The sequence below is a fragment of the Opisthorchis viverrini genome (genome assembly GCF_000715545.1).
Source record: "Opisthorchis viverrini unplaced genomic scaffold opera_v5_35, whole genome shotgun sequence".
Lineage (NCBI taxonomy): Eukaryota > Metazoa > Platyhelminthes > Trematoda > Opisthorchiida > Opisthorchiidae > Opisthorchis > Opisthorchis viverrini.
In genome coordinates, this window is record NW_008751691.1 from 1799645 (window position 1) to 1826486 (window position 26842).

Here is a 26842-nt window from a genome sequence, read left to right on the forward strand (position 1 = left end):
CGAAAATTGTATGAGATTCCGGTAGTGAAACGAAAAGGAACATCATTTATTGAGATGACTGTGGTCGAGATTATTCATCACAGGATGAGTTACACAGTGAAAGACCACGTACGATAAACCTTATAGCAATGTGTCCCACCTACGGTATGCTCCCCGGAGCGATCGTTCTCAGCCTTTTTTAAAAGTGTTCACTAGGCTGGAGTTTTCCTGGAAAGCATAGCTCCAGCTGGTCGATAGATGAACTGATCGTACTGCGCTGGCTTGGCCACGTGCTGTGTATGCCAGTCTACCAACTTCCTCGAAGGACCCTCTTCGCACAACCATGTGAAGGGTGGAAGTGAGCCAAAGGCGGTCAAACAATGACTTGGCAGCGAAGTACGAAAGTCATTACCAGCAAACTCAGCTGCGTTGCTTATTGCCGCCTTCTTGGATGGGGACCCCGAGACCGGCCTTATCAATGGTTAGAGACATTGTCAGACATGACCCAGTCGCGCCAAGTACGCGGTTATTACCGCTGACAATGACGAGGATGATAGATAGCTGCAGCGGACACTTCCATCCAAAACGGCCATTATCGCAGCCTATGCTATAGACAGGTTGTAGATCGGACGCAGCAGTCCAACGTCATTGAATGCAGTAAGGCTCGTTTGGCTCATATGCACAGAACACGCCTGTCACACAAAGCAAATTACCGAACGACTACACGCGACTAGTCAAATAATACTTTTCGTTCTGCCAGTGTCGAATGAATTACGGGTTACTACACATGCAAGACGGGGAGCGGGCAGGAGGCCACTCTAATCTTTCTCATCAGGAGATCGCATGATAAATGCTGTTTCTGTTGAATAAACACCCTGCCCACGCTCCTACACTAGTATCGTTCCCCGCAATGGACTGTTTTGGGTTGCTTGCCGATAGTTCCGGTCCTTATTGACAGAATGGTCACCAGAGGCCTTCTTCGTTACTCTCCTCCACTTGTCTATTGTTTCATCCGAAAAACAGCTGCTCCAATCAGTCCAGAATTTCGCTTCAAAAGATGGTTTTCATAGAGCTCAAATATGCTACGAGTATTTGATTATATCCCCCATGAATATCAAAGGTCGTTTCTGTGACCACTGTTTGTGCTCACTGCCTTTGACACATCCGTGACATATCCATGTTTGTCTTCACAGGCTTGGTGGCCGCAGTTGGATAAATTCCCCAGCATGGGTGATCGTCTTCACGTCCATCTATTCACCCCGTTGGCTGGACCCGGCACAACGTGGCCCCTAAATAAGAACGGGCATCCGCAAACCCTACTGACTCACGTTGACGTACGTCTGGTTGATCTGGCGCTGAATATCGAGGGAAGCTGGCGTTCGAGTGGCAAACCAGTGGTACTTGATCCGAATCATGGTGGTGAGTACTTTTGGTTTTGCCTTACTCTCTCGCTTATTGTATGTCATTTGGACGAATTTACACAAGCCACGATTGTTGTTGGATCCCTTAGTTGAAGGATGAGTGGCGCTATATCGCTATATATCCCTGTCCGAACGGTTAATTGTTCAGAGTACTCATCGGGAGGCCACTGGTTCGAGACTCTGGAGTTTCGTAAGATGTGCATTGCCGACGATCCCCGATAGGGATGAAACGCTGCAGTGTTCCTCGTTTTTTCACCTTAGATTGGCTTCATTTATATGACCAACTCTCCACCGGGCCAAGACTGGAAACACTTAGCAGATGAGTAGTGTGAAGGCGAACCTAAAGTTGGTATCGGGCTATTCTAACGCTGACCCAGTTGGTCATTACAGATGGTTGTCTAGTCCCGCTGTCTTCGTACACTACCCTAATTTGAATATCCTTAGCAATGACAAACGTGAATGTCTGTAATGTTATCTTTTTATTTCAAAACAGCACAGCTTTTTCTTGGTAGTGTAAGGAGGTTTTTAAAGTACCAATTGACATTCCGTTTTATAGGTGAAGCCACCCTCTGTCGAGAAACACTGTGAAGTTATTTCATCCTTATTGGGAGTCATCAGCATTGCGTATCTCAGAGGACTCCAGGATTTAGTCCCTGGGTTGGACAATTGGACTACAAACGTCTCATCACCAGTCGAGGTGACTTCGTTAGTGCGTAGTGGTGCCTAGCGATGGGTTAGTTGATGTGCATTGAGCGGTGTTGTGTGTACGTGCTGCCAGCCGGAGCTGACCTTCGGCCATGGTTTGTAGTTCTTTTGGGCGGTTCCATTGGTTCCCCCGTTACCCTGTGTCCTGATTGGTCGATACCCACGTGGACTTTGAGCGTAGCCTCGTGCTGCCAGCCGGAGCTGACCTTCGGCCACGGTTTGCAGTTCTTTTGGGCGGTTCCATTGGTTGCTCTGTTACCCTGTGTCCTGATTGGTCGATAACCACGTGGACTTTGAGCCTAGCCTTACCTGACCTCGTACTCCGGTCAATGTTGGAATGACCTCTGTCGCTGACCCCTCTGGGATCCGGCTTGTGACCTTTATTGACCCGGCTCCAAGAAATTCATTGTCAACTTGGTTTGTGAATCCGATATTCGGCTCTCCTTGAGTATTCCGGTTGAGTTGTTGGTCCCTTGCGCGTAGTTGTGCGTTAATTGAATCTAATCAGCCATGCTTCCAGGAATTTCCCTCTGTATCTCGTGCCTCCGTGTGCCAAAATTTTTCACGTTTTCCAGATTGAATTTGTGGCCTTCTTGGTCTTCATAGGGGTCATGTCTCCTGATGGCCGCGTTGTGTCGCTTTATTCGTGTGCAAAATTTGCCAGCAAATTGTCCATCTTAGCGAACAAACCCATGACCATCTATTTTACCTGAGCTACCAACATTCTCCTCTGTAGTGCTGCGGGGTGTTTCAAGCCGACAACTTCTTTGTTTGCAGTTTGAACCGTTTGGCTGATCAGCACTGAAATTATCCTGTACTTAGATAACATACAGCCCCACTCATACCGAATTCTGGATTCTGATTAAGTAATTGTCCCTTCACGAAGAGCGTATCTGTGATTGGTTTGCCTAGCTGTCGTCCAATTGGTCTAGTATGACCTACCACCTATGATAGGAGACTGTTATTCCGCTTGGGACAAATTGCTAGCCGCGTTCTAGATGCTGCGAGATGGCCCAAGTGGTTAGAGCGCGAATTTACTGACCGGAAGGTCCGTGGTTGGAACCAGACCTCTGCCTCTCGACTCCCCCTGTCTAGGTCTGGGAAACCTGGTAGTATCCCAGCCCTCGTGCTTCCCTCGGGTGGCATGGCAGCTAAGCGCCTAAAGGGTGTTACAGCTGAACGGTTCTAGATACTACAGTCTCGTTCGCTACTGGGAGGTTGTACTGCCGAGCACAGACCATGAGTCGCAGTAAATGAACAAGCTGAACAAGTTGAGTCCTGACTACCTCCATCGTAGTGGCCCTGCATATCGTCTTTGTACGCCTTCCTGTGCATACAAAGCCACTGTGGTATCCCAGTTGCAGTCCCGATTGCCTTCTTTTAGCCAGTCCGCTAGAATACCTAGTCTTCCAGTAAACTATTTGGTCAACTATGCGACTATTTTGTCATCAATCACTCTACGCGTTCACCACAACGATGACCGCCTTCGTTCTACGGTCGAAAATTGATTACGTGTGTGCAACTATTTGGTCAACTATGCGACTATTTTGCCATCAATCACTCTACGCATTCACCACAGCGATGACCGTCTTCGTTCTACGGTCGAAAATTGATTGCGTGTGTGTGTGTGTGTGGTAGAACGGATTCCTGTTAGGTATTTCTTTCAAACAGATGCATAAACATGGCTTTGTGACATTTCAGAACGTCCTCCCAGGCATGTGGAATGCTGTGGTGTACATGTTGGCGCATTCCTTCAAATTCTTGAGTCTCGAGGTTTCGCAATAGTGGTCGTGATTTTAGGCTTGTCATACCGTGTCTTAGTGTCCATCATAAGGCTGGTTGACTGTAGGTAATCCAGAATATCCTCTGACTAGAGCTCTTCCAGTCCATCGTGGATTTTTCTCAGCACTTAAGACTTCGCCGTGTCAGAAAGCTCAGAAAATCAGTACCACGAGATGTTGGCGACATTGCTCTGGGCAGATAATACATGATTAAGCTTTCGCGACTTACTCGTGTCTTCCTTATCTCATTTTCGAGTTTGTCTGCAATCTAGGTTTAATGCCTCATTCATCCGATTGATATCGACAACACCTTTTCGCAACTTCTGTCCATCTAGGCTGATCGAGTGTGGATTTACTGTAAGGGGTGTATGAAAAATAGGGACTCTGGACTTTGCATTCTAGGAGCACATGATGTTTATACTGTGCAAGGCACCCATCCATATTTCCGCCCGGAAAATACATTACGAGTGCACACTACTAAGGTTAATTGAGTAGTGTTTTCACACGCACCAACCGAAGATTTACTTCGATTATTGACGTTCCGGTCCAGCGTTCCCTCTGATCCAATTCGGCACCAAACTTCCCATCCTACTTGCTGCTACGAAAGGGAAACCAGGAATGCATTGCGCTTACAAGACAGAACATTAAAAAACTTCCCCAAGACAGATCCGTTGAAGAATACCCGCTCCTGGGGCGGGTCACAACAATATTCTATAGTTTTGCCTTACAGCACAAAGGCCACTTCATATGGGTCATATTCTCATTAGGTTGGAAGATATTTGGGACCGATAAAGAAGTCAACATCAACATTAAACCAGCTGACTGTTGTCACGGCTTTCTGTAACGGGACTACATACCTCTTTCTTCATGATGAGCGATGACTGCAGTCAATGTAAAACATCAGGGATATCGGGCAAGTGTTGGGAACAGCTTCTTTGTAGGCTCTGAGCAAGTTTGGGTTTGATTACTCCTGGACGTGTTAGCACGCACTCTTAGTGGCTAACCTGTCGCAGAGCGATGCAACACTGCTGATCACGAGATGCGTCAAAGTTGAGAGTTCTTTCATTGTTTCAGCTCAATCTGTCATCTTAATGATGGCTCACATCCACTCTTCTGGGAAGAAGTGAAGTTCTCTTTGTGACGTTCATGGACCGTAGGTCTTATTAGGATCTTCTCCCGCGGTCAGCTATCCAACTCTGGATTGTATTCATCCACGTCTTGCTGTTGGCGACTAGTTTATTGTTCGTAGGTATTCGCATTTTGGTTTACGGACCTTGGCACTTCATTCGAACACGTGTCTCCGTAGCTCGTAATGACGCGTTCATCAAACAGCTCGGTGACATTTTACCATAGACGTTTGTTGCACGCGGACTATGGACACCCAACGCTGTTTTCGAACGATTACGTCACGACTTCATACTCCCTACTTTTTTGGTGGAAACTTAATACTATGCCGTTTCTTTTCTCGTTTGTTGTCGCGTGCGATCTTCCTACTTCCTTTTAAAGCCCTGACAGATGTTTAGCGATGTTTTTTTGAGACCGATGCCCATGCGTGACCTTCGAATTCAAGTGAACTTTTAAAACTTTTATAGCCCAATTTGTTGCGATTTTTTGCAAAGTTTCCTCTTGGTTGCTTTGCAGGTGACGAGTCGAATAAATTTTCCAACATATGGTAGGAAGCGTTTTTTCTAATTCTTGCGTGCTTACCTATCTTCGATCCATCTTTGATGGGATCGAAATGGAAAAATTGAACCGCGACCGTAGACGCCAAGATCCGTTGTTATTTTGCTTCTGAAACATCCTCTTTTGGAATGAATATCAGAGCTGTTCATCGATTAGAGTACTGAAGCCATGTCTTCTAGGAACCTTAGCAACTTCAGGTTGTGTCACCTCGTAACCGGTTACTTGACAAGTCAAAACAAGACCAAAGGCTAGCTGGTACGATCGATGTGCCCGGTCGTGGAAGTAAAAGTTGACCCACATTTCCGGGGCGTATGGTTTTCAATTGTTCCGGGAATTTTTGTGTGATACGGTGCCTCTTAAATTAAGAAAAACAACTTTAAAGTAGCATTTCTTGAAATGTTCCGGTGTACGAACACTGCTCGCTCAGTTCGTATGGTCTTTTGATGGAGGCTAGGGAGCCTCGAGCTAGGTCGCGAGACCGATTTAAGGGATTACCTAGATTCACCACTAATCGCCTATCAATACGAGTTATCCTTCACTTCAGCGAAAAACGTCGTGATTGTTAGGAAATAAACGTTTTTTGTGATCTTTTCGTCACATGTATATGTAACAGTCGGTGAACTACAGAGGCTCACTTAATGCGGTTGAGTACTGCGTGGTTGGCTGAAACCGCTGTAAGTGCTGTGCATTGCCACCAGAATGATGGTGGATTTTTTCTCAGCGGTTGTTTACGTATCCGACCTTAGCAGATACTGGTTCTCGTACTTTTGTGAACTCACACTGGACTCAGAATCATGGAGGTCTAGTTCTGGTGGGATACAGCAACCCGCTGCGTGTGTTAAGGTCCATCCTGCGAAACCCTGCGGCTCCTAAACGGGTGTACAGACACAGTGTTATCAAAATAATCAACCAAATTGTGAGTAGTTTCCTTCATGAAAATATACTGCGATATCTCGAATATCGTGCCAACTGAATCATCAGGCAGTCTGTGTGTAGCACATTCAGTTGTAGAATATCATAAACGAGAGATTCAGCTGAGTCTCTCGTGAAAACCAAACTGATTTGCAAATGAGTGTATTCCTCGAAAACAGTCCAATGTGGGTTCAAGTAGGACATAGGGTTGACGGAAACTCGGGGACTGCGCCTACCTGATGAACCCGAAGTGGAAGGGCGAAACCGTTCGTGGGCTGCCGAAGAGTTTTCAGCAACCTTGTGAGTAGCTTCCTTCATGAAAATAGCCACAAACCAGTTCAGAGAAGTTTACGTTTTGAAATGTTCGGGATACGTGGATAAAAACCCTTCCAACGGGGTAGCACATTTGGGCAAGGAGACCACAATTTCGTCCCAATTTGTCTGCCTGATCACTGCTTTATTCAGAGCATTTTGACGGGTTCTTTCATTCATAATCGCGCATTTTTGATTGGATGTTCTTTGTGTTCAAACTTCTACAATTTGTCTGCCTGATCACTGCTTTATTCTGAGCATGTTGACGGATTCTTTCAGTCATAATGGCGCATTTTTGATTGGATGTTCTTTATGTTCAAACTTCTGTGATGCCTTAGCCCTTCGAACAGTTACTCACGCTCGAACCCGTTGACAGTCTTCTCTGCTGACGTGTTCACTCGGTGTTCAGAACCACTAGAACACCCGAAGGAAAAGCAGACAAACGGGGACGAGAAATTTTTGTCCGAGTTCCTTATAGCTGTTGAACTTTAGCAAGGAATTGTCATATTTTTCTCCCACGATAACGTCGAGATTCACATGTCAACGATGCCTGTGGGGGATAAAGTGATGATCCGTCAGGCTAAGCACCGTAGGAGTCACACGCCCAGGTAGTGGTGAATCGTACTATTCACAATAAATCGATACACGTACATCAGAAGGACTCAGTTAACGCGTAGGAAGGATTAGTAATCATCCTGAATTGATTATCCCACTGGCTGATTGAGTGGATGTTGATGGGAAATTCGTCTATGCCCAAATTTTTTCTTGCAAGGTCAGTGCAAAGAAGAACTATTTAATGTCTTACTAAGACACTGTTCCCACTAAGTACTCGTCATCTATGGCGAGTTGAGTAACATGTTTCTCACCTTTGATTGCATTCTTCCGTAATCTGTTCCTTTTGCGGATGGACGTATAAGAAAGTTGGCATCTGAGATGTGTTCATTCTGGGCGGAAGGACTGCATACAATACGATACTTATCGTCGGTTCTTTTAATAAGAATGATGTGTTGAGAAGGCCAGACCGTCCCGAACGTGTCACGACTCCCTAGACGCACGTTTCAGATTGAAAAGATTTGTACCTGTCTGGCTTTTACTGAATGCTGCGAAATCCCGAGGCCTATTTACGTTACCCGTTCTCGTCACGCCCTCCATCTCCTTAGCCAACGTTCACCTTGTTTTTTTTCCCTGGGACGTTACGATGGCGTGTCCTACTATCAATTCTCTATTGAAAACTGTGTGCGTACGTGTATTTGTGCGTCCCGTTGTGTTCCTCCATACGCCTTCTAGCCAGAGATTATTTGCGATTATTCATGCGTACGACAGACATTTTGTTGTTTCTTATCCATTCGCAATTGACTCATCTCATTTTCTCAGTCTGGAGAACGGTTGGGTTTGGTAACCCAGATTATTGATCTGTTGTCACACACACACACATCTGTCTCGTCTTGTTTTGTGGTCGGTCGATATTAGCTCGTTAATTCGCCAGAGTATCAGGAACAAGCAGTCCAGCCATGGCAATTGACAGTCCGTCCTCCGTTGGTGACTTACACGAAGCATCTAAATTGGTCTGTAGTGACTACAGACTGTCGATCAGGCGATCAACTTGATCGTCTATTCTTCTGCTGAGGGTGTCCTGCAGTAGGTCCTCCTAACTACCGACGTCCTCAGAGTCGAGTGCTGTAAACGTTTCGAACGTAGCGGATCGATGTTTAGTTCACTTTGTGTCAGATTAGGCCAGCTTGTCGCTAACATTTCGATCAGCTTACTTTAATCAGCTTGAAGTCATCTGGACGTTTGTCTCTAGCAACACTAGTGAACTTCAGCTGTTTACTAACATACAATCCTAGGAGTTTAGTGCTGCATGGAACAGTTATGGAAAAAGATACCCCATCACGTGCGTTTGTAGGTGGGTGAGGAAGAATGAACGAGAAAATAGTTGGGTAATGTGACCTTAGCCCCAGCCTACTTCTCTCTACCCGCCATATCCAGCGTCTCATGCAAAGAGGGATCACGGAGCTGCAGGACTTCTGGTTTCTTCCAGGGAGTAATTCTGCAATTCTACCCATAGGATGTGTGGAAACGATGGGCAACACACTACCGAGTTCGCACTTCTTGGAGTTCAACAGCTATACTTAGTCCCCGACTTCCTATCAAGATTTCTTGTACTTGAACACCAAATTGTAGTTGCGTTGCGGTAAACATTGCATTTAGTTGGTTTTGATGTGAGTCCCAGCCGAAATCCCCCTGATTTTCTACACAAGGGATGCCTCCTATTCCAGTCGGAACGACATCGAAGTCGTTTTCACCAATTGCAACAAGATTGTGACGTCCTCGAACTGTAGAATCGATTTTTATCCATTTTACAGCACGATATGAACGTTTTCCTAAACAACAGGTCTTCATAGTGGCCTATAAATTCCATTGGATTAGATTTCTGTTCTGTCTGCGCATGCCATTCACCTTGAGTTTCACTGCTTAATCCCATACTTCAACCTCCATTTATAAATGTGTCACAAATCCAATACGTTTGTGCAACTGAACAGCCCTAATGACATCACGTTCCTTCTTCCTCACGGCCAATTTCCACCCCGTTGTCAAAACTGAAGTGTTTCCGTGACAGAATTCATGCTTCATCGTACTTCTAAGTGTGACGACTGGCACCTCGTGACAGTTATAATCCCATTGTTGTTGTTGTTGGTGGTGGTTGTGGTGAATGTTTTCAGTGTCTTCGCACAATTTTCGTGTTGTTTCGAAGCTACAAGTTACTCAACAACAAAGCGTTCCTACCAAACCAAAACCGTATGATCGGGTTGATCACTCAGCCACTCGGGTTAGAGAAGGCGATGGACTGAGGCCGATAAAACTGTCCTCCACCTATAAAGGAAACTACTCACAAGGTTGCTGAAAACTCTTCGACAGCCCACGACCGGTTTTGCCCTTCTTGGGGCTTATCAGGTAGGCGCAGTACCCGAGTTTCCGTCAACCTTATATTCTACTTGAACCCAAATTGGACTGTTTTCGAGAAATACACTCATATGCAAATCAATTTGGTTTTGTTGTGAAAACATACTGCGATATCTCGAATATCGTGCCAACTGAAGCATGAGGCGGCCTGTGTGCGGCACATTCAGTTGTAGAATATCGTAAACGAGCGATTCAGTTGAGTCTCTCATGGGGACCAAATTGATTTGCAAATGAGTGTAGTCCTCCACGTAGTCAGAGGTCCGCGACAGCCACAATCTGGTGTGCGATCATCTCGAACAGATGTCCTATTCAGGAGACACCAACTGCCATAATCATCTCAAACGAAGAGTGGTGGGTAACCTCTCGTGCTGGTGACTTTCCTTGACAAGTTGCACAGCAACTTGTGTCTGACGAGAAAGTCGATTGTAGGTACATATAGGTGGACCTGTTTTTTCTCGAGAACGTTCACTGTGTGACCGGCAGAGGCTCCTTGTAACGAGTGCTTCTTATCAGTCCAATCAAACCGGTTCTTTATTCCTCGGGAACCTGCCCATCATTCTTCTTGTTCTGTCCCTCCGCCCCATGTTGTTGTTTCCCCCATGTCACCCAAATCTCCCGGCCTCTAGGAAAATGCAAAATAAGGTTGGACGTGCGTGAGTTTCTCCGGAGTGGCCCATCGCAGTCGGTTGTGTAGACTGAGCCGAAGGTGTGCTTTTAGCCCACTTGATTAGCGTGACAGTTGGTCTTGCATTGTGCCTCGACTTGTCACGCGTGACCATTTTTTTTCTAGACTGGTGTTCCCATCTCGTTTGTCTTCATCGCCATTTTGTTGGTAGGACTCGATCGATTACTTCCTCCTGGAGTGCCGAATGAGTAGGGTCGTCCCGTTCTTTGCTTTGTTTCGAATGCTCACATAATTACAACTTCCTGCCTCAGATTAACCTTACTGTTTGCTGGTATTGCTTCAAACCTATTATCTACCTCCAAGGTTATCTCTATCCGTATTTCACCATTTCTCTCTGGTAGAGCCAAGGTAGGGGTTTGGATCAATCATCAAGTCTAACTCCGTTGTCAAGTTAAGTTATTTTCGAGATCAAATCGACCCGCTTATTTCCCTTCCCCTCGATGTGTTTTGGCCAACTTCCAAAGGTGAATTACCCATACGGTTACAATTTTGATTGCTTTCATTCCCACAAGTTCTCTTTCAGTTCCCATGGCAGTGAGTTCAGTCGACTGAGCTTTGTTCCTCGGTCGCTTCCGAATCCTGGTGGTGTCTGAATCCCTTTCCCTTCTTGAAATTCTTTAGTTCCCCTGAGAAATCAATCTCCTTGAATATGAAAATCAACCCAGCTGCCCATTTGGACTGGGTTGTCCAACTGACACATCCAGAAATAAGACTGACTAGGAGATGTTCGCTGGAAAGTACTTTGTCCTGGTGGGAATAATTTACAAGCTGTCTTATGAGATTTGTAGAATTTACACTTTTGCATTCAGGCAAAGAGAGGTCATTATTATGATTGGTTGATTGATTGATTGATGGCGGCCAACAGCCAACACGTTCACCTCTGCTGCCGGTTTCGCGGAAGATGTGTCAATCTGGGAAAGATCTACACAGGCCCCTCACTCTTGTAGCCGAAATTTGTATCAGTGTATTTAGATTTACAAACTGTATTAGTCGAGTCAGATGTGTCAATCTGGGAAAGATCTACACAGGCCCCTCACCCTTGTACTGGAAATTTGTATCAGTGTACCAGATTTACAAATTGCGTTAGTCGAGTTTGTGGACATCCTGAGACGAGGTTTAAGATTCACACCACAGCGACTGATGGCTGAGGCGATGGGAATCGCCAAGCATCCCAGCGTGAATAGAATAAAGGGAGAGCGGTCTCAAATCAGCCGAGATGACACGAGGCGGTGTGCAGTTATCAGCGAAATGGCCTGAGTCAAAAAGTACAAGATTCAAGTAGAGTTAGATCTAATTAACCACCCCATCCCCAAACCAATTGTCCCGGCCCCCTTTAACGAACACAGTTGAACGAAATCTGTGAACGACCCCAAGAGGAATTTTCCATTAAGGTGTCCTAGGCTGAAAGAGCAAGGACGAAAAATCCGGGTTCATCGTGAAGACAAATATCCCCCCTAACCAATCTATCGTAAATGTTAGTCAACCCCACCTTCCAACAAACAGGAACGTCAGACTGAACACCCAGCACTGATCAAGTCGGCTAGTCATAGGAAATCTCACGGATTCGTTCCCTGACTGCCTTAAAACCCAATCAACCTGCCTATTTACTCACTTGGCCTGACGAAGCTTTTGTGTCAAAAGCGAAACGTTGCCCAGCAATAAACCCATCGATTGTTTACCAAACCTCTCTGAAACGAAACCATTCTGTAAGAGTATGGATACCGTCATCGTGGTTTGTCCAACGCCATTCTGTAAGACATCACAAGCTTCGTGTGTTCTTATCCTAAAAAACGTCGCACCATAAGCCTGAAGAAACCACAGAAAGTATAACGGTGATGGTGACGGACCGTCTGCAAGTCACTTGCGACGCTCAGCGAACAAATCACCTGATCACCTAACAATAAATGCACCCGAGCTACCTATATTCCAACACATTTACTTTCTTTCGTAGTCCCACGTAAATCGTTCTGTGCCTCAAATTCTTGCTCAGCAATGAGTTGGTTTCTTCCGATAGCAAAACGATTCATTCATACTCTTCAAAGTTTTCTTCAGTGGTATTTCATACAAATTTCTGTGTGCCACGTGACTCTGTCTTGGGCACTGATGACTCATTGTGTGAATTTCCATCCCGCCCGTTCCTATTTGATTCCAGCCTACGCAGATGTCACTATCCGCCTGTCTACCCATCATCCTTAGCGCTTGATGTTCGAGAAAACTGAACCCTACGTCTTTTAGAACTTTTGTTCTGCTAGTTATCATGATGACAATGCCGGGTTTACTAAATCAGTGTGGATAATCGATTCCTATGAACTTCCTATTCCAGCCGCGTACGAAGGGATTCGGAGTTTCGTTCAACTTGCAATGGATCATCACCCGTCCACCGTTTTGTCCCTGAGTTCGGATTCGATTCCTCTGGGTTGTGCCTTATCGGCACAACGACCCGCGCTCTACTTCTTCCCTGGTGGAGGAATCACTTCTCAGGCGAGCGCTCTGTTCTCCATCCAGGGGTTTACAATGCTACTTGGAGGAGCGTTCACATCGAATAAGCCACCCAATTGGTGGGCGATGATAAGGAATTTGCCAAAGTGAGTGGTACTCATGAGTTGAATCTATATCCGTATTACCCTCGTTCAGGAGGTCCCCTTCCCATTCTGGTGCCGAAATGTTGCAGGTTCACACTAAAATAAGAACGAACACAGACTCATTGTCACCTTTCACCCTGTCGAACTACGCTCATTTGCAAACTAATTTGGCTTTTCGAGAGACTCACCTGGAACCCAGCTGAATCTCTCGTTTGTGATGTTTCCAGGCAACTGAGTGTGCTGCACCAGGCCGCCTCATGTTTCACAACTTACGATATTCGCGATATCGCGATACATGTATACACGCAACGCACTACTCATAAGGTTGCTGAAAATTCGTCGGTGAAAAGTTTTTGCAAAAGAGTGAGCTGCTTGCTTTTCACAAAGGCATACCCAGTGCCATCTGTGATGAAGAAGGTGTAGAACTTGTATCCACGGGCCATATCTCAGCTGCTTTGAAAAGACCAACTCAAATCGGTCGGTTGCGTGTGTCTGTCGAGGCATGTTTGGGTTTGGCGCCCTTTCCAGACTACAACACAAGGACCTGTCCGGACTAGCGAAGCCTCCCCAGGACCGAAGACCGTACAACTATCCGACACTCACTCATCAGAGCCAGTTGACATTTCCGCCGGCAGATGTAAAGTTTCTGAGTGGTAAGAACCTTGCGGAATTCATGGGCTACAAACTGCCGCACTTCACACGACGGCGTTCCATATTTCATCAGGACCCTGTAGGTGCCAAACTCCTCTTTGGTAAACCGCCGGTTTACAGATAGTCAGTCGGTTGGTGGTAGACACAGCCGGACAAACTGGGAAACCGGTGCTTTGCGTACTGTTTTTTCAACTTGTCAGTTTCTTCGGATTCCTGAATTTCTACTCTGTTTGTGGAGCTACATGCGGCATTGGTACTACGGCCCCTCATAACGCAGAGCAACGTTGGTACACTTTTTGTCCGCTGCGCACACAAATACCACATAGTTATCCTTCAGGTATTCGTTTAACGCCTTCTCAACTGCTGTGAAAGATGAAAACAAACCCATACGTTGCTCAGTCATACCAGTGCAACAGTAAAAAATTGAATACGCGCGTCAACAATTACTAGGGGGAGACTAATTTTAAAACGATCCCCAACAAAAGGCGGTCAGGTTATAGTGCTTTCTGATTTGAGCTTGCATACAGCTAATTGCAACATTTTGTCACAAAGTTTTTCTTCTGCGCATAACTGTTTCAGAGGATCGGGCATCAATGTTTACACAGGTGCCTAACTGCCTATAATCACATCTGTTTAGTTATATTTAAAGGCCTGAATGGAGAAAGAGAAAAGGGTGAACGGACTTGATGCCAGCCTGTTGGAAGCATTTATTGTGCATGCCAGCCCAAGCTCTCAGCCAGACGATCTGGAAAGTAACGGGCGGCACGAGCATCACCGATATCCAGTAGTCGCTATTTCTTTCATTGTCTCCAGCCAAACTGAGGGGAGGGGGGCTCAAGGAGACCATTCATGACCCAGTAATCCATTCATTCCCCGTAATCTCTCCTAACCCTCTACCAAATCAATCGTTCTCCATCCCGCAGATTGCGCTAGTCTGAAGCAGGTACGGAGATCAGCACTTGTGTTAGTAGATAATGTTTCCGCTTGTAGGCCGAGCCGTCGCGCTGGATGTTTTCTGCAACTAGGTTACTTGTTGCACAACCAACTGCCTCGTTACAAATCCATCCACACTACCCGACAGAAGCAGCAACTCTGAGGCATCAACGGCTTTATTTGCGTACTGCATATCGACAAGGTCCTCACCATCAGCGATTTAAACGCCGAAGTTTTCAAGACCTTCCAGCGTTCGCCTCATGATTTCAGAACAACGAGCGTACTGCATATCGACAAGGTCCTCACCATCAGCGATTTAAACGCCGAAGTTTTCAAGACCTTCCAGCGTTCGCCTCATGATTTCATCAAGAACAACGAGAGAGTGGTCATCTTTTTCTGGCGTAACTTTTCGTAGGGAAGCTTCTGAAGAACTCACCGTACACTCTCACACTACCAGAGGTATGTGAATATGGGGATCAGGTCATGTTCACAAACTCCTGGACCAAGTGTGGTCGACAGAGTTGAACGCATCCTTGAAGTCAAAGAACACCAAGATTGTGGGCCGTCTGTACATATGGTGTTGCTCCAGAACCTGACGGAGTGTGCGGGTTTGGTCAACTCAGCCTCTACGCGGTTGAAATCCTGCTTGATGCTCACGGGTCAGGTTTTTACGCGCCACGCTAAAACTACAAAAAAGCAGTGGCGTTAGAAGCCACGTCACAACGGGAATCAAACTCACAGTCCTGTGGTTACTTTTGAAGATGACACTATCATCGACCTACCCAAGTTATCTGGGACGGTCTCCTTTTCCCCAGATGCAGGCAAACAGATCAGAGAAGCGCTGACTGGAGACTTCACCCCCATCTTCGAATTGGGAGGTCATCCGGACCAGAAGCTCGGTGGTGCTTGAGAGAACACGTGTGATCACGAACCTCCGAGGCCGTACGGGGTTCCCATAACTGCTCAAAGGTTAGCTGAACAGTGGCCCGATTATTACAGGACTTGTGACTCCCGATCGATCAACAGACACTCAAACTTGCTCATACAACGAGCAAGGCTTCCACTTGTCAACCGTCCCTCCTTCACGAATCGCTACTACCCTTGTTTTTCACTCATTTCTTTCGATTTCTCGAAGGTATGTCTAGGTCGCCGGTAATGCTGATCGACAGTCTCGTAAGAGAAGTTCCGGGGAGGCTTAATCAATGTAGCTGTACACCTTACTTGCAGGAATGATGTGTCCACTTTGATTGTTAACCACCATTAGCCTTCACAAAATACCAGCCAACAGCCTCGTGGCAGTCATCTTTCAACACGTGACAGACGGTAGCACAAAGTGGTGTCCGTCAGAACTGCCCGCTTTTTCCATTTCCATTTAGTTTCATGATCGTGAGACGAACGTTTGAAGGTCTCCGAAACCCCGGATTTTAAAAAGTCTGTGACGAAAATCTTGTCGATCTGGAATATGCAGATGACATCGCTCTCGTCTTCGAAGCCGAAGGGAGTGCGCAAGTGTTTTTGGGTGAACTGACCAAAGTCATTCCATCTTTAGCATGCATACTTAACTTACAAAGTGTAAGTCCATACTCCTGGACATGCAGTCACTGAACACGCCACTTACAATCCAGGCAGAAACACTTGAAGGAGCGTTTTACGTATCTTGGAGGTTTTATTGGTCCTGATCGTAGTGTGACAGATGAGGTCAATGCACGAATCAGCAAGGCTCTGGTCACGTTTGCTACTCTGAGACACCTTCGGCGTCAAAGAGTTATATCCCTAAATCATAAGAGATGTGTGTATCAAGCTACAGTGCGGGCTGTTTTACTGAGTGGCTGTGAGACTCGGCCTCTTCAAGCGGCGAAACTGAGACGTCTTTGGGCGTTGAACAATCGTTGTCTCAGGACCATAGCTCGTATGGGTTTGTGTCCGAGGGTCCTCAACGAGGCAATCAGGAAGTGAATTTTTGATCGTGCAATGGGGACTTTCATTAACTAATATGTCCAGCACCGGAAGCTGTATTGGTTGAGCCATGTACTGCGCATATCGAACTATTGCTTGCTGAAGAGAGCGATGTTCTCCGTTCCCAGTTCAGAGTGGCGGAGGCAGAGAGGTGACCAACCTTTATTCTAGAAGAAGGGTATGAAAGATCTTACGAAACGTTCGGGTGCTGTCGGTGCTACTCGTCTTTCAAAAGGGGGGCCGCGTGATCCTCACTGCGCCTGGTTGGAGAAGCTGCAAGTAATGGCTGTCAACCGATGTCAGCGGCGATCTTGTTGTCAGTTTTATCCAGATTGCCCGAAGGTGTAGGCATCTCGGAATGGTTGTAGCACTAAGTCCCTTCCCTGTCCATCTTTGTTCTTTTATTCACAATAAGTCTCTCAAATAAATCATGGTTGTACGGCAGCGAAGCATCAGCGTTGAACACTGATGTCATCCTGTCAATGATGATGAAAAAATCGTTCAGCTGTAGCACCCTTCCGGTGCCTAACTGCCATGCCACCCGAAGGTTGCACGAGGGCTGCAATTGTGTCCAAACTTCCGACTCTTGACTGTCATATATGCTCCGTTTCATGGTATCTGGGCGCCGGGTCGTTTGCTCTGCGATAGTCAAAATCTATTTGCCCTCTTGTTTCTGGATTACCTGGTGACTTAAAACTCAGGTTACTTTGATTATCGATTAACTACAATTGATTGGCATATTTTCTGGATGTCATTTTTCCCCACTAAACTTGATTTCTTTTGTTCCACAGGTTGGATGCCGTTGTACTACCCGATTGGTCTGCGTCAAACCTGTTAACCTATCAGTTTTTACATGACGTGCTTAAAAGTGGAACTCCTGAAAGCAATGTTTTGGGTGCGATTCTTCTCCCGCCACCTTACACTCCATCCTCACCGGATGAACCGACAAACGAATTCATTTTATCTCATCCTACTTCCGCTTCCGTTGCCCAGGAGTCCACTTGGGCATCGAATAATCTGGCGACGGAAAACCTGCCTCCACCTCTTGTCCTCTACGCAAAGTTCGGTTGGGGAGAATTGAAACTCCAACCGCTTGCGCAACGTGCTGGTTTGGTGCTTCTGTGGAGTTCACGACTGGATCAGCCTGTCAACAACAGCAATCCGCCACTGCGTATCCTTCTGCCGACAACACAGTTGTCTGGTGCCAGTCCAGTCCAAGGCCTCGGTCGATTGATCAAGTCACTCGCAACTGTTCCACAACTGGAAGATAAGTCGATCAGCATGAGAAGTTCTGCAAAACCTCTAAGCACGTGAGTCTACTGTTCACCAATTTGTGCGATCAGCACGAAATTTGTCCACGCTTTTGTCACTTGAAGGTAACTGCTCCAACTGAAGGAGCTATAAATTACGTAAAGACGAATAATTATTATGAACTAGTCTAGCCAATTCGGCTCTTCAACCTTTAAGTCTGTATTACTGTCAGAAGCCTCTGATAGTTGTCAGGTGATTACTTCCCTGTGTTGCTCTACATATGATGGAGTTCTTCGACATGTGGATCGCCCAACAACCCAACAGTTACACTATCTGATTCGAAGTGGAGTGTAGCGTGAAAGCTAGATTGGATTACTGAGTGACCCTATTCTCAAACTACTTACTTGATGGAAGTAACATAGGATCCATTTCTGCCGTGCCAATCATTGTCAATTGCACACAATTGCCCAGGCTGGAACATATGGTGTTGAAGTCGATCGCCCTAGCTTTAATAATCCGTCTACTGGTCTCGAACCCTGGGATGTCAGGTTGAGTTATTACCTAAAAAAATAGTTCAGCTGTAGCACCCTTTCAGTGCCCAACTGCCATACCACCCGAAGGAAGCACGAGGGCTAGGATACTGTCCGGTCGCTCAAACCTAGACAGAGGAAGTCGAGAGGCAGAGGTCGGATTCGAACCACGGACCTTCCGGTCAGTAAATTCGCGATCTAACCACTTGGTCCATCTCGCCCCTATTTATTACCTAAGCTGCGCCTAATTCTGGTACTCGTGCAGACTGTGTTCGAATTAAACTCTCTCGGAAGACGGCGACATATTTGAACGGCTGCCTTTCAGACTCCGATGTTTTCCTCCCATTTGCGTCCCAGTTAGTAGAGTTTTAAACTGCTAATAGTCGTGCGTGACCGGACGATTGGCCTCGAAGCTTGTTTTCATTTTTTGTACTTTTCATCTCTGTTTTAGCCGCACGACTGCATTGAAAACCTCTCCGCAACAACCCAGAGTGCAAAGCACAACAAACAAACCACTGGGAAACCACACGCCAAGCAAGCCACTGCGTGATGCTTCTCCTAGGAAGCCCGTTGCAGCTCCGTCGAAACGTCCTGTTAGCGCCAACACAGCACAGCCGAACAAAGCGGCGCCTCCGGCAACCAAAGCTCCAGCCAGACCACACACAGCCCATACACAAGCGAAAGGTTTGAATTCAGCAAAGCCAGCTTCTGCTAAAACGACGTCCTCTGTGCCTCCACCTAGACCGTCTTCCGTGAAAACAAAGAACGAAACAACAGCTGAAAAGCTCGCCGCTCATGCAAACCTGTTGGCTAGTAAAAAAACTGCCTCAGCCACGCCAGCGGCTCCCAAGTCAAAACCGATTGTTACTTCTGCTGCAACGCCCACCTCAAAGATACCACCATCGTTGACCTCCAAACCGAAGGCTCACTCACCTCTGCCGGAAGAACCTCCCCAAGAAGTCGCCCCCACGACAACTGTTTTGGACGACAAGTCACCCCATGGAACTCCCACAAATGCCGAGCAGCTACGTGACTCATTGGAATTGGCTGCTGTTGATCCGCTCATGTCAGGATGGCGCTCCATGGAACAGTCCGAGACACGTGTTGCTGTCGCATCCGAATCTGCTCAAGAACCGCAGCCAATAAAAGACAGCTACAGCGCTGAGGTTGGAGCTCCAGAACCGGCTGAATTGTACAAAGTACATAAGTTTGAACACTTTGATGAAGCCGATGAGATGGAGGAAGCTTCAATACCGGAGGGGAATCAATACAGTGGATTAGACTTTGAAGGTGGACAACATACTTACGAAGACAGACCAGTAGATGAGGAGATTTTAGCACCTGTTGGTCACGAAAAGACGGAAGATGAGGCAGCGCATTTCACCCACATGGATGAAGATCAATACGCAGAACCGGAAATGCATGATCGATCTGTTTCAGAGGCAGACACATCCAAGCATTTTGAGACTGTTGATCCTTCGGTTGCTAGCGTTTTGAAACTTATTGATCCAGCTGTTCAGGGTTCGTACCCGAATGAACTAGATACATCGGATTTAGGAGAGGAGAACCTCCCAGTACAAACCTCGGCACGCGCCGACACTCTTTTATCCTCTTCATCAGTTCCACATTCAGTCACGAATGAATTGTTTTCTGATGAACAAATGCACAACGTGGCTCATGAAGAGCCACCAGTCGAAGTGGATGAGTCCGTGGAGAAAGTAGACGAATCCAAAGTCGAAAGCTTTGTGCCGGGGTACTTTGAAAGAGCAGAGGACAGTCGACAAGTGGGACTTGAACCGCCTCGCGGGCTTTCTCCAATTACGGGGACAGACATGAACGTCAGGCCTGACAGTTTCGCGGAAATGTTGGCTCCTGGATACGGAGTTCCGGATGAGCTCAAACAACACGATATGTCTGATGAAGCATATGACTCATCACCCAATAAAACCAGTGTAGGTCATTTCGAACATGTGTCAGCCTCTCCATCACCAATCGGAGAGAACACACCTCATTTGGGATCACACTTGGAGCATCCAGAAGAGAAACCTGGTTTTGGATCACCACTGGAAGACTCAGCGAATGCAGTACTAGAGCAACCAGAGACGGAAATGGTTCATGAGCCAACCGAAGTTCCAGATGAATCCCGTCTCTCGTATTACGACCAGCAGATTTCTCAGCCCAGCCCGGTACGACCAGATAGTCTAGATGGAAGTGACGCCGCATCGGTACCTTTGGGCGCACCTCATGATTCGGAATGGTATCCTTCTGACTTAACGAGTGACGCAGTTCATCACGATTTTCCAACGTCCACACATCTAGACAAATCAGAACCGTTCACGTTTGCCGCCGTAGACCATCCCTCGGAACAGCTTGAGTTGAGAACAGACAGTTTGGAAGATATTGCACCCAGTGACAAAGAAGACGCTCCTCAACATTTGCCTGAAGTTGTTGGATCGCCAACAACTACTTCAGATGTCGAACCCGTTCATGACCATCGGTTATTAACACAGGAAACAGATGTGGATGCTGAGTTAGAATACGACCACAGGGGTCAACCAACTGATTTTGCAAATGTGTCGGAACCAGATATTGCGCAAAACCACCAGGCCGTAATGGATATGATCAATGCAGTGGACTCATCCGAGGACTACGCGGGTACCGTGGAGTCAGATCACCCTTTCGCTGCGTCGACTGGGTATTCGACCCTCGCGGAAATGGTCGATTCGGATAAGTCACCATCTTCGAGAGACAATGTTTACCATGAAGATGCTATTTTAGACGAACCAGAGACACAAATAGCGCCCAAATTCAACTTGGCTGTAGACGAGAATACGATATTAGCTTCATCCGCAGATTTAGAAATTACCGCAGACAGATATTCAGACCAACCCCTCGAGGAATTCCGTGATCATACCTCAGTTAGAGAGGGTGACGAATATGAAAGTCTAACCGCAATGGCTGAATCGCCATTCACCGGGGAGGATATTCCTCACGAACATTATGCATCAGAAGTGCCAGAAGCGCAGCCCGAACACGATTCCAAATTGGCTGAAGCTGGTTATGTGGTATTGGCCACCCCCACTGAACAGGAATTCCCTGTGAGCAGGTCTCCTGAACAAAATGAGTACTCACTAACCCAGGAGCATGTCGAGTACGATGAATCCAACTTTATGGACAAATTGGCGTCAACCGAGGATGGTATTCCGTTGCATGATGCTGTACCGGACGTACTGGGAACACAGCAGTGGGACCAACCCGAAGGTACTGAAAACGAACAAATCTCCTCTGGTGCGTTTGAAATCCATTCAAGCATATCTCCTGAGCAATACGTTGAAGAAGCAACTGACCACGTACCAACCAAGGAAGATGCTGAGTTTGACGTTATGCATACATCGTCTTTAGTTACACAAGACATTCACGTACAAGACACCTCGGAGCCGCTAGAATCCCACGATGTTGAAGCTACCGAAGAAGAAAAAGGAATTCCATCATCCTTCGAGGCCTTCGAAACGCAGTCAGATATGCATCCCGAAAGACAAGTAGAAGAGCCGGTCAAACATTCACCAAACGAAGATGATGTTGCTGACTACATGCATTCAGAAACGCCGGTAAATGGAAGTTCCAGCCTTCTTGAAGGTACAACACCTTACATGCCAGACACACAGTTGACACAAGGGCCTACAACAGAAATGCCCTATGACGCGTTTTCATCTCCCGTTAGCACACATCTCGAACAAAACGTATCTGATGATGTGGCTACTTTTGCACCGCCGGAGAGAATCGTGGAGTCCACTAAGGTTTTTGGAAGTCCCGGCTGGTCTGTACACGAGGAAGACGTTCCCCCCTTGACATCTAGAGATCAAGGCTCAGACATAAGTGATCTGGATGACAACGACCGAGAGTTCTTGGCCTCTGGTAAAGGGGTTCCGAGGTCTGAACCCCAGTACTATTCAGGTAAACAATCACCTGGTGTTCCGGAGAGTTCGGATGAAAGATTTAACCAGGAGGCACCTGAAAGTAATTCCAAATGGATTGCAGATGAAGCCGACACAGCACCTGAAGAATCAGCGGAATATTTACATTCTGAAACGGTTGGAGAACGACGTCCTGAGCAGATGAGTGACATTCTGCCCGAATCGCACCCTGAATCTTCAATGTATGGTTCTGATCAGCCGACATACATTGCTCCAGCCGATACACTGGATGATGAACTCCTAGCATCCCAACATCCGGCCAGTTTCTCACAGTCTTTCCTATCGGATACCGATGTTGTACATTCTACGACATCTCCTGTTGAACTTACAGCTTCTCACGATCAGGTTTCATTTGGTCATACAGATGAAGTGGAGTTTGAGCATCACTTGCAACAGCCGGCTGACTCAACCACGATTGATGGCGGAGCGGCAATCGATTGTGCCACGGCCCTGAAGGATTCAGAATCTGTGCGCGATTTCACTCCACTAACGCTGGATGCAACCGGAGATCACCTGGATGACCAGCATAAGTAAGTGCATCTGAATCCCTGTTTCGCCACTCTGAAGATGTTACTTTTCTGCTGCTTTTCTTGGTCTGCTTTCGGTTGGGTTGTGCACAACGGCCCGCCAGAAGACTAAACTACACTAGTACCATGCCATGCCAGGACTAAGAGACGGCTTGCAACTGTTGAGGTTCACGGTGGTCTGAACAACGTGGACCAAGATTCAGTTTTGGTTTGTGAGTTTGTCACTGATTTTTCCTGAATAGGCGATGTACTGAGATGATGAGAAATTCTTTATGGTATCCTCTTGTTAAAAACTCTTCCAGGACATCGGTTGTTGAGAACTTATTCTGGTCCGTTATTCGGATACTTTTCCCCTCTGATTTAGTAATTTAACTCTTCTTTCACGATTTTATCGAACGGGACTCACCTGAAACAAGACGTGCGCGTCTATTTTCCGTGTGATGAGTGGATATTAACTATTTTCCCTGCCTGTGAGTGGGGAAAGACGGATAGATCGGTTTTTCGGATCATTTGGCATGCGTTGCTTTGTCGAGCTGCGGAGTGGTGATCCTCCAAAGGAGTGGTCCATAACAGTGCGGTTGCAGTTTTGTCTAAAGTGCAGGGACCCTGTTGAAACTCTTGCTCCTGTTTTTATTTACGGGGCCTTGAATAATTGAATAAGTAACTAACAATCGCTCAGCTGTGAGACACTTCTGGTGCATGCCACGGGATAGAAACACGATGGCTTAGATGCTATGAGGTTGCACAAAGCAGGAGCAGTCGAGATGCCGGGGGGTCGAGTGCGAACCATGACCTTCTCTATTAGTAAGTTCGCGCTTTGACCGCTGAACTAACTCAAGCTCATTGAGCATTGATTGTGGTACCGAAATGTATGTTTTGGGTAACTGTCGGTAACAGAATTCGGGACAGTTGTTTCAAGTTTCTAACAGGGTTTAGCCTCACCTGCTATGCAATTCTTTCGGGTGGATTCAACTGGCCTGATTGGACTTCACTGACAACAAGCCTAATATATTCGCCAAATACCCTCATTTGCATGGTAATCTAGTTTTTACAGTCGAACCCAGCTGAATCTTTTTTTATGGTCATATTTGACTATTTATTTATTTATTTATTGATTTAACTAAATGTGGTGCAGAACATGGCCTCGTATTTCAGCGTTACGATATTCGATGTGTGACAATAGTTCAGCTGTAGCACCCTCTCGGTACCCAGCTGCCATGCCACCAGACGAAAGCACGAGGGATACTGCCAGGTTGCCCAAGCCTAGATAGCGGAAGTCGATAGACAGAGATCGGGTTCGAACCACGGACGTGCTTTCGGTCAGTAAATTCGCGCTCTAACCACTGAGCCATCTGGTTTGGTCTCACAATATGACGAAAGTCCATGCGTAACCTACCACCGATTATATTGCTGCCAGAAAGTTTTCAGCAAGCCATCGATGAGCGATTCAGATGGTAAGGGCAGAGTGTGAAACATTCATAGTGACGTATGCAATATGGTAATATGCTGCAGATCAGAATTGACAAAGATCATTGTCGTGAGATGGATGGGGAAAAAATCGTCCAGCTGTAGCCCCCTTTTGGTGCCTATCTCCCATGCCACACGAAAGAGGCACGAGGGCTGGGATACTGCCAGGTCGCCCAAGGTTAGACAGGGGAAGTCGTCGATCTGTAGCACCCTTTTGGGGCCTATCTCCCATGCCACACGAAAGAGGCACGAGGGCTGGGATACTGCCAGGTCGCCCAAGGTTAGACAGGGGAAGTCGAGTGTGGAATCGAGCAGACACTGAGAATATCGAAGGAAACATGGCCTATATTCACTAAAGTGTTTTGGCACCTATTAATTCAACGTACGATGTGAGTTAGTTGCTGTAGCCAAGTTCTACTGTCTGGAGTCACCGTTCCGCATCACCCTTGCGCTTTTCAGCCTCAGCGGTTCGACTGACGCGTCATCACTTCTCTCTCACAAGTCACTGTTCTTTTTGGAGGGTAGCATAACTCGTGATCAATTTAGGTTGTCCATTTACGACGTTGATTGGCCCCGCTACATCACTCCTGATAGGTCAAAACCAACGAGTAAAATATTATGCGGCCATATTCATTGGTTCCTTAGTTTTTGACGCCTAGGATCGAAAACCCTTCCCAAAGAAAACGCTCTCCCACAAAAATTTCCATTATGATGGACGAACCAAAATCTGACGAAGAAAGCATTTAGTAATAAGGCGTAATCGGGAAGTTTGATCAATGACTAACAAACGCTGACCTTGCGAAATCTCGAAAGAGACAGTGTCTGTTACGCGATGCTTTGACCATAGTGCACATTCTTGGTGATGTACAACAGCCAGACTTACCATTCCATGCATACCACATAACCAACGCAAGATTCCTTAAAACACCTGAATGAAAGACAAGCGCAGCACTTACTGCACACACGCAAACGAGAAAAGGTTCTTCCGACCAGCAACGATCGATTTTGTTACAATGCACTCGAGCCAGAAATGTTCGACCGAGTGTACCCGGAAAATGCATCCTCTTGACAATACAATCCACACTACGTTTTCAGCCGTTTCCATCACTTTCCGTAACGTTACAGGCCATATAATTAGAAGAGACGCCTTCAATTAAAAAAAAACTACATACACTAACCAAAGGACGTTCGAGTCTTTTTGATTATTCCGGCTGTTGAGACAACCAATCTTCTGCGGTTTCCCCCTTCCCATCCCCTAAAAAGATAAAAGTAAGGGATGGATCGCGTTGAGTTGAGTTGCTTGGTAGAATTTTCCTTTTACGGTGAGATGTTCACTAGACGGAGTTTACTGGTTTACCGTAGAAGCAGAATCACGTGATATTAACGTATATCAAAAGTACGGAAAACTTTTGATGTTGTTATTCAATACCTTCGTAGACATGAGAATAAATGCATACACCGTTGTGTGGTTGATGCAACCTAATGACTACTCATCGGTAGTAAGTTTTCCTATCCTAGCAAGTCACCGATTTTACTCTGTGTGGACCCGGGGATCGACTCCGGCTCTCGGTTTTTGTAATTCATTCCCAATGCTTAATAGCGTGCCTAACCAACACACCCTATAACAATCAGCTACTCGCTTTATTTTCCAATCAAAGCCTCGCGAGTCCGTTATCGGAAGCTTCTGTCGACTCAGTAGTTCGAGGTGCTGCCGCTGTGAGCTCAACTCAGCCGGAAGAGACGTCCGACTCCGTTCCGGAGCACTCCGATGCACGTTTATCGACCGCTCAGTTCGCACCAGATCACCATCACCTTGATACACACGAAAATGGAACCAGCGATGACCCGGAAGTAACGTCTTTTACACAACCCCAGATGTCGGCGACAAACGGTGTGCATACGAATGGAAATGCTTCTCACTTTGATGATGACTGGGTTGAATATGGTGATCTTTCTCCCTCATCGAATTTCAAAGTGATTTGTAAGTGACACAACTTTCGATGCGTTTCTTTCGCTTGCTTGTTTTCTGTCGTACGTTATCATTCTTTGCTTATTCTACTGTCTTTCGACTGCCTCTGTCAATGTAGCCGGTCTTGCCGACGCTCAGGCACTTCGGAAATCGATGGAATTTAACGAATCGCACCCGGCTGAGGATCCTCAACATACTCTTCACTTGACAAGCCCGGTGTCGGAATCCGGTAATAGTGCAACTCTACCAGGCGAATCGCCCGTGAGTGAACTCCCAGAGCAGTTTGATCCTTTGCTTGCCTGGGGAAAGCCACAAGGATTACCCGCACCTGTGGTTCCCGCTTCGACAACTAGAGGTGAGCGTTAATTAAGTTGACCTTCTGTTGCTTGTCCAATTTCCGTCACGCTTTTATTCCAGATACACATAGCCTCTTCTGAGTTTTACATTCTGTCTTCTAGCTTGATTCCCTAATTCCCCACGATATCAGTTTGGTTGTAAAATTTATCTGTGCAAGCTATTTTTCTCATTGGAATCAATGAGTACTAATCACCGTTGAGCAA

At 46.5% G+C, this 26842-nt stretch overlaps 2 protein-coding genes across 2 annotated transcripts in view; one reads left to right on the forward strand and one right to left on the reverse strand.

Moving 5' to 3' along the window:
- The window catches only part of T265_02752 (hypothetical protein), a gene marked incomplete at both ends in the record, with an annotated part of 11042 nt that extends 9597 nt beyond the window's left edge, over window positions 1–1445 (reverse strand). Inside the window, 2 exons of the mRNA XM_009167067.1 lie at window positions 253–450; window positions 1318–1445. Coding sequence (XP_009165331.1) covers window positions 253–450; window positions 1318–1445 — 326 coding nt within the window. The remainder of the gene's footprint in view (window positions 1–252; window positions 451–1317) is intronic.
- The window catches only part of T265_02753 (hypothetical protein), a gene marked incomplete at both ends in the record, with an annotated part of 101409 nt that overhangs the window by 60164 nt on the left and 14403 nt on the right, over window positions 1–26842 (forward strand). The window contains 6 exons of the mRNA XM_009167068.1: window positions 1173–1398; window positions 12766–13027; window positions 17356–17874; window positions 18797–22849; window positions 25972–26294; window positions 26401–26637. Of these exons, the coding sequence (XP_009165332.1) occupies window positions 1173–1398; window positions 12766–13027; window positions 17356–17874; window positions 18797–22849; window positions 25972–26294; window positions 26401–26637 (5620 nt within the window). The remainder of the gene's footprint in view (window positions 1–1172; window positions 1399–12765; window positions 13028–17355; window positions 17875–18796; window positions 22850–25971; window positions 26295–26400; window positions 26638–26842) is intronic.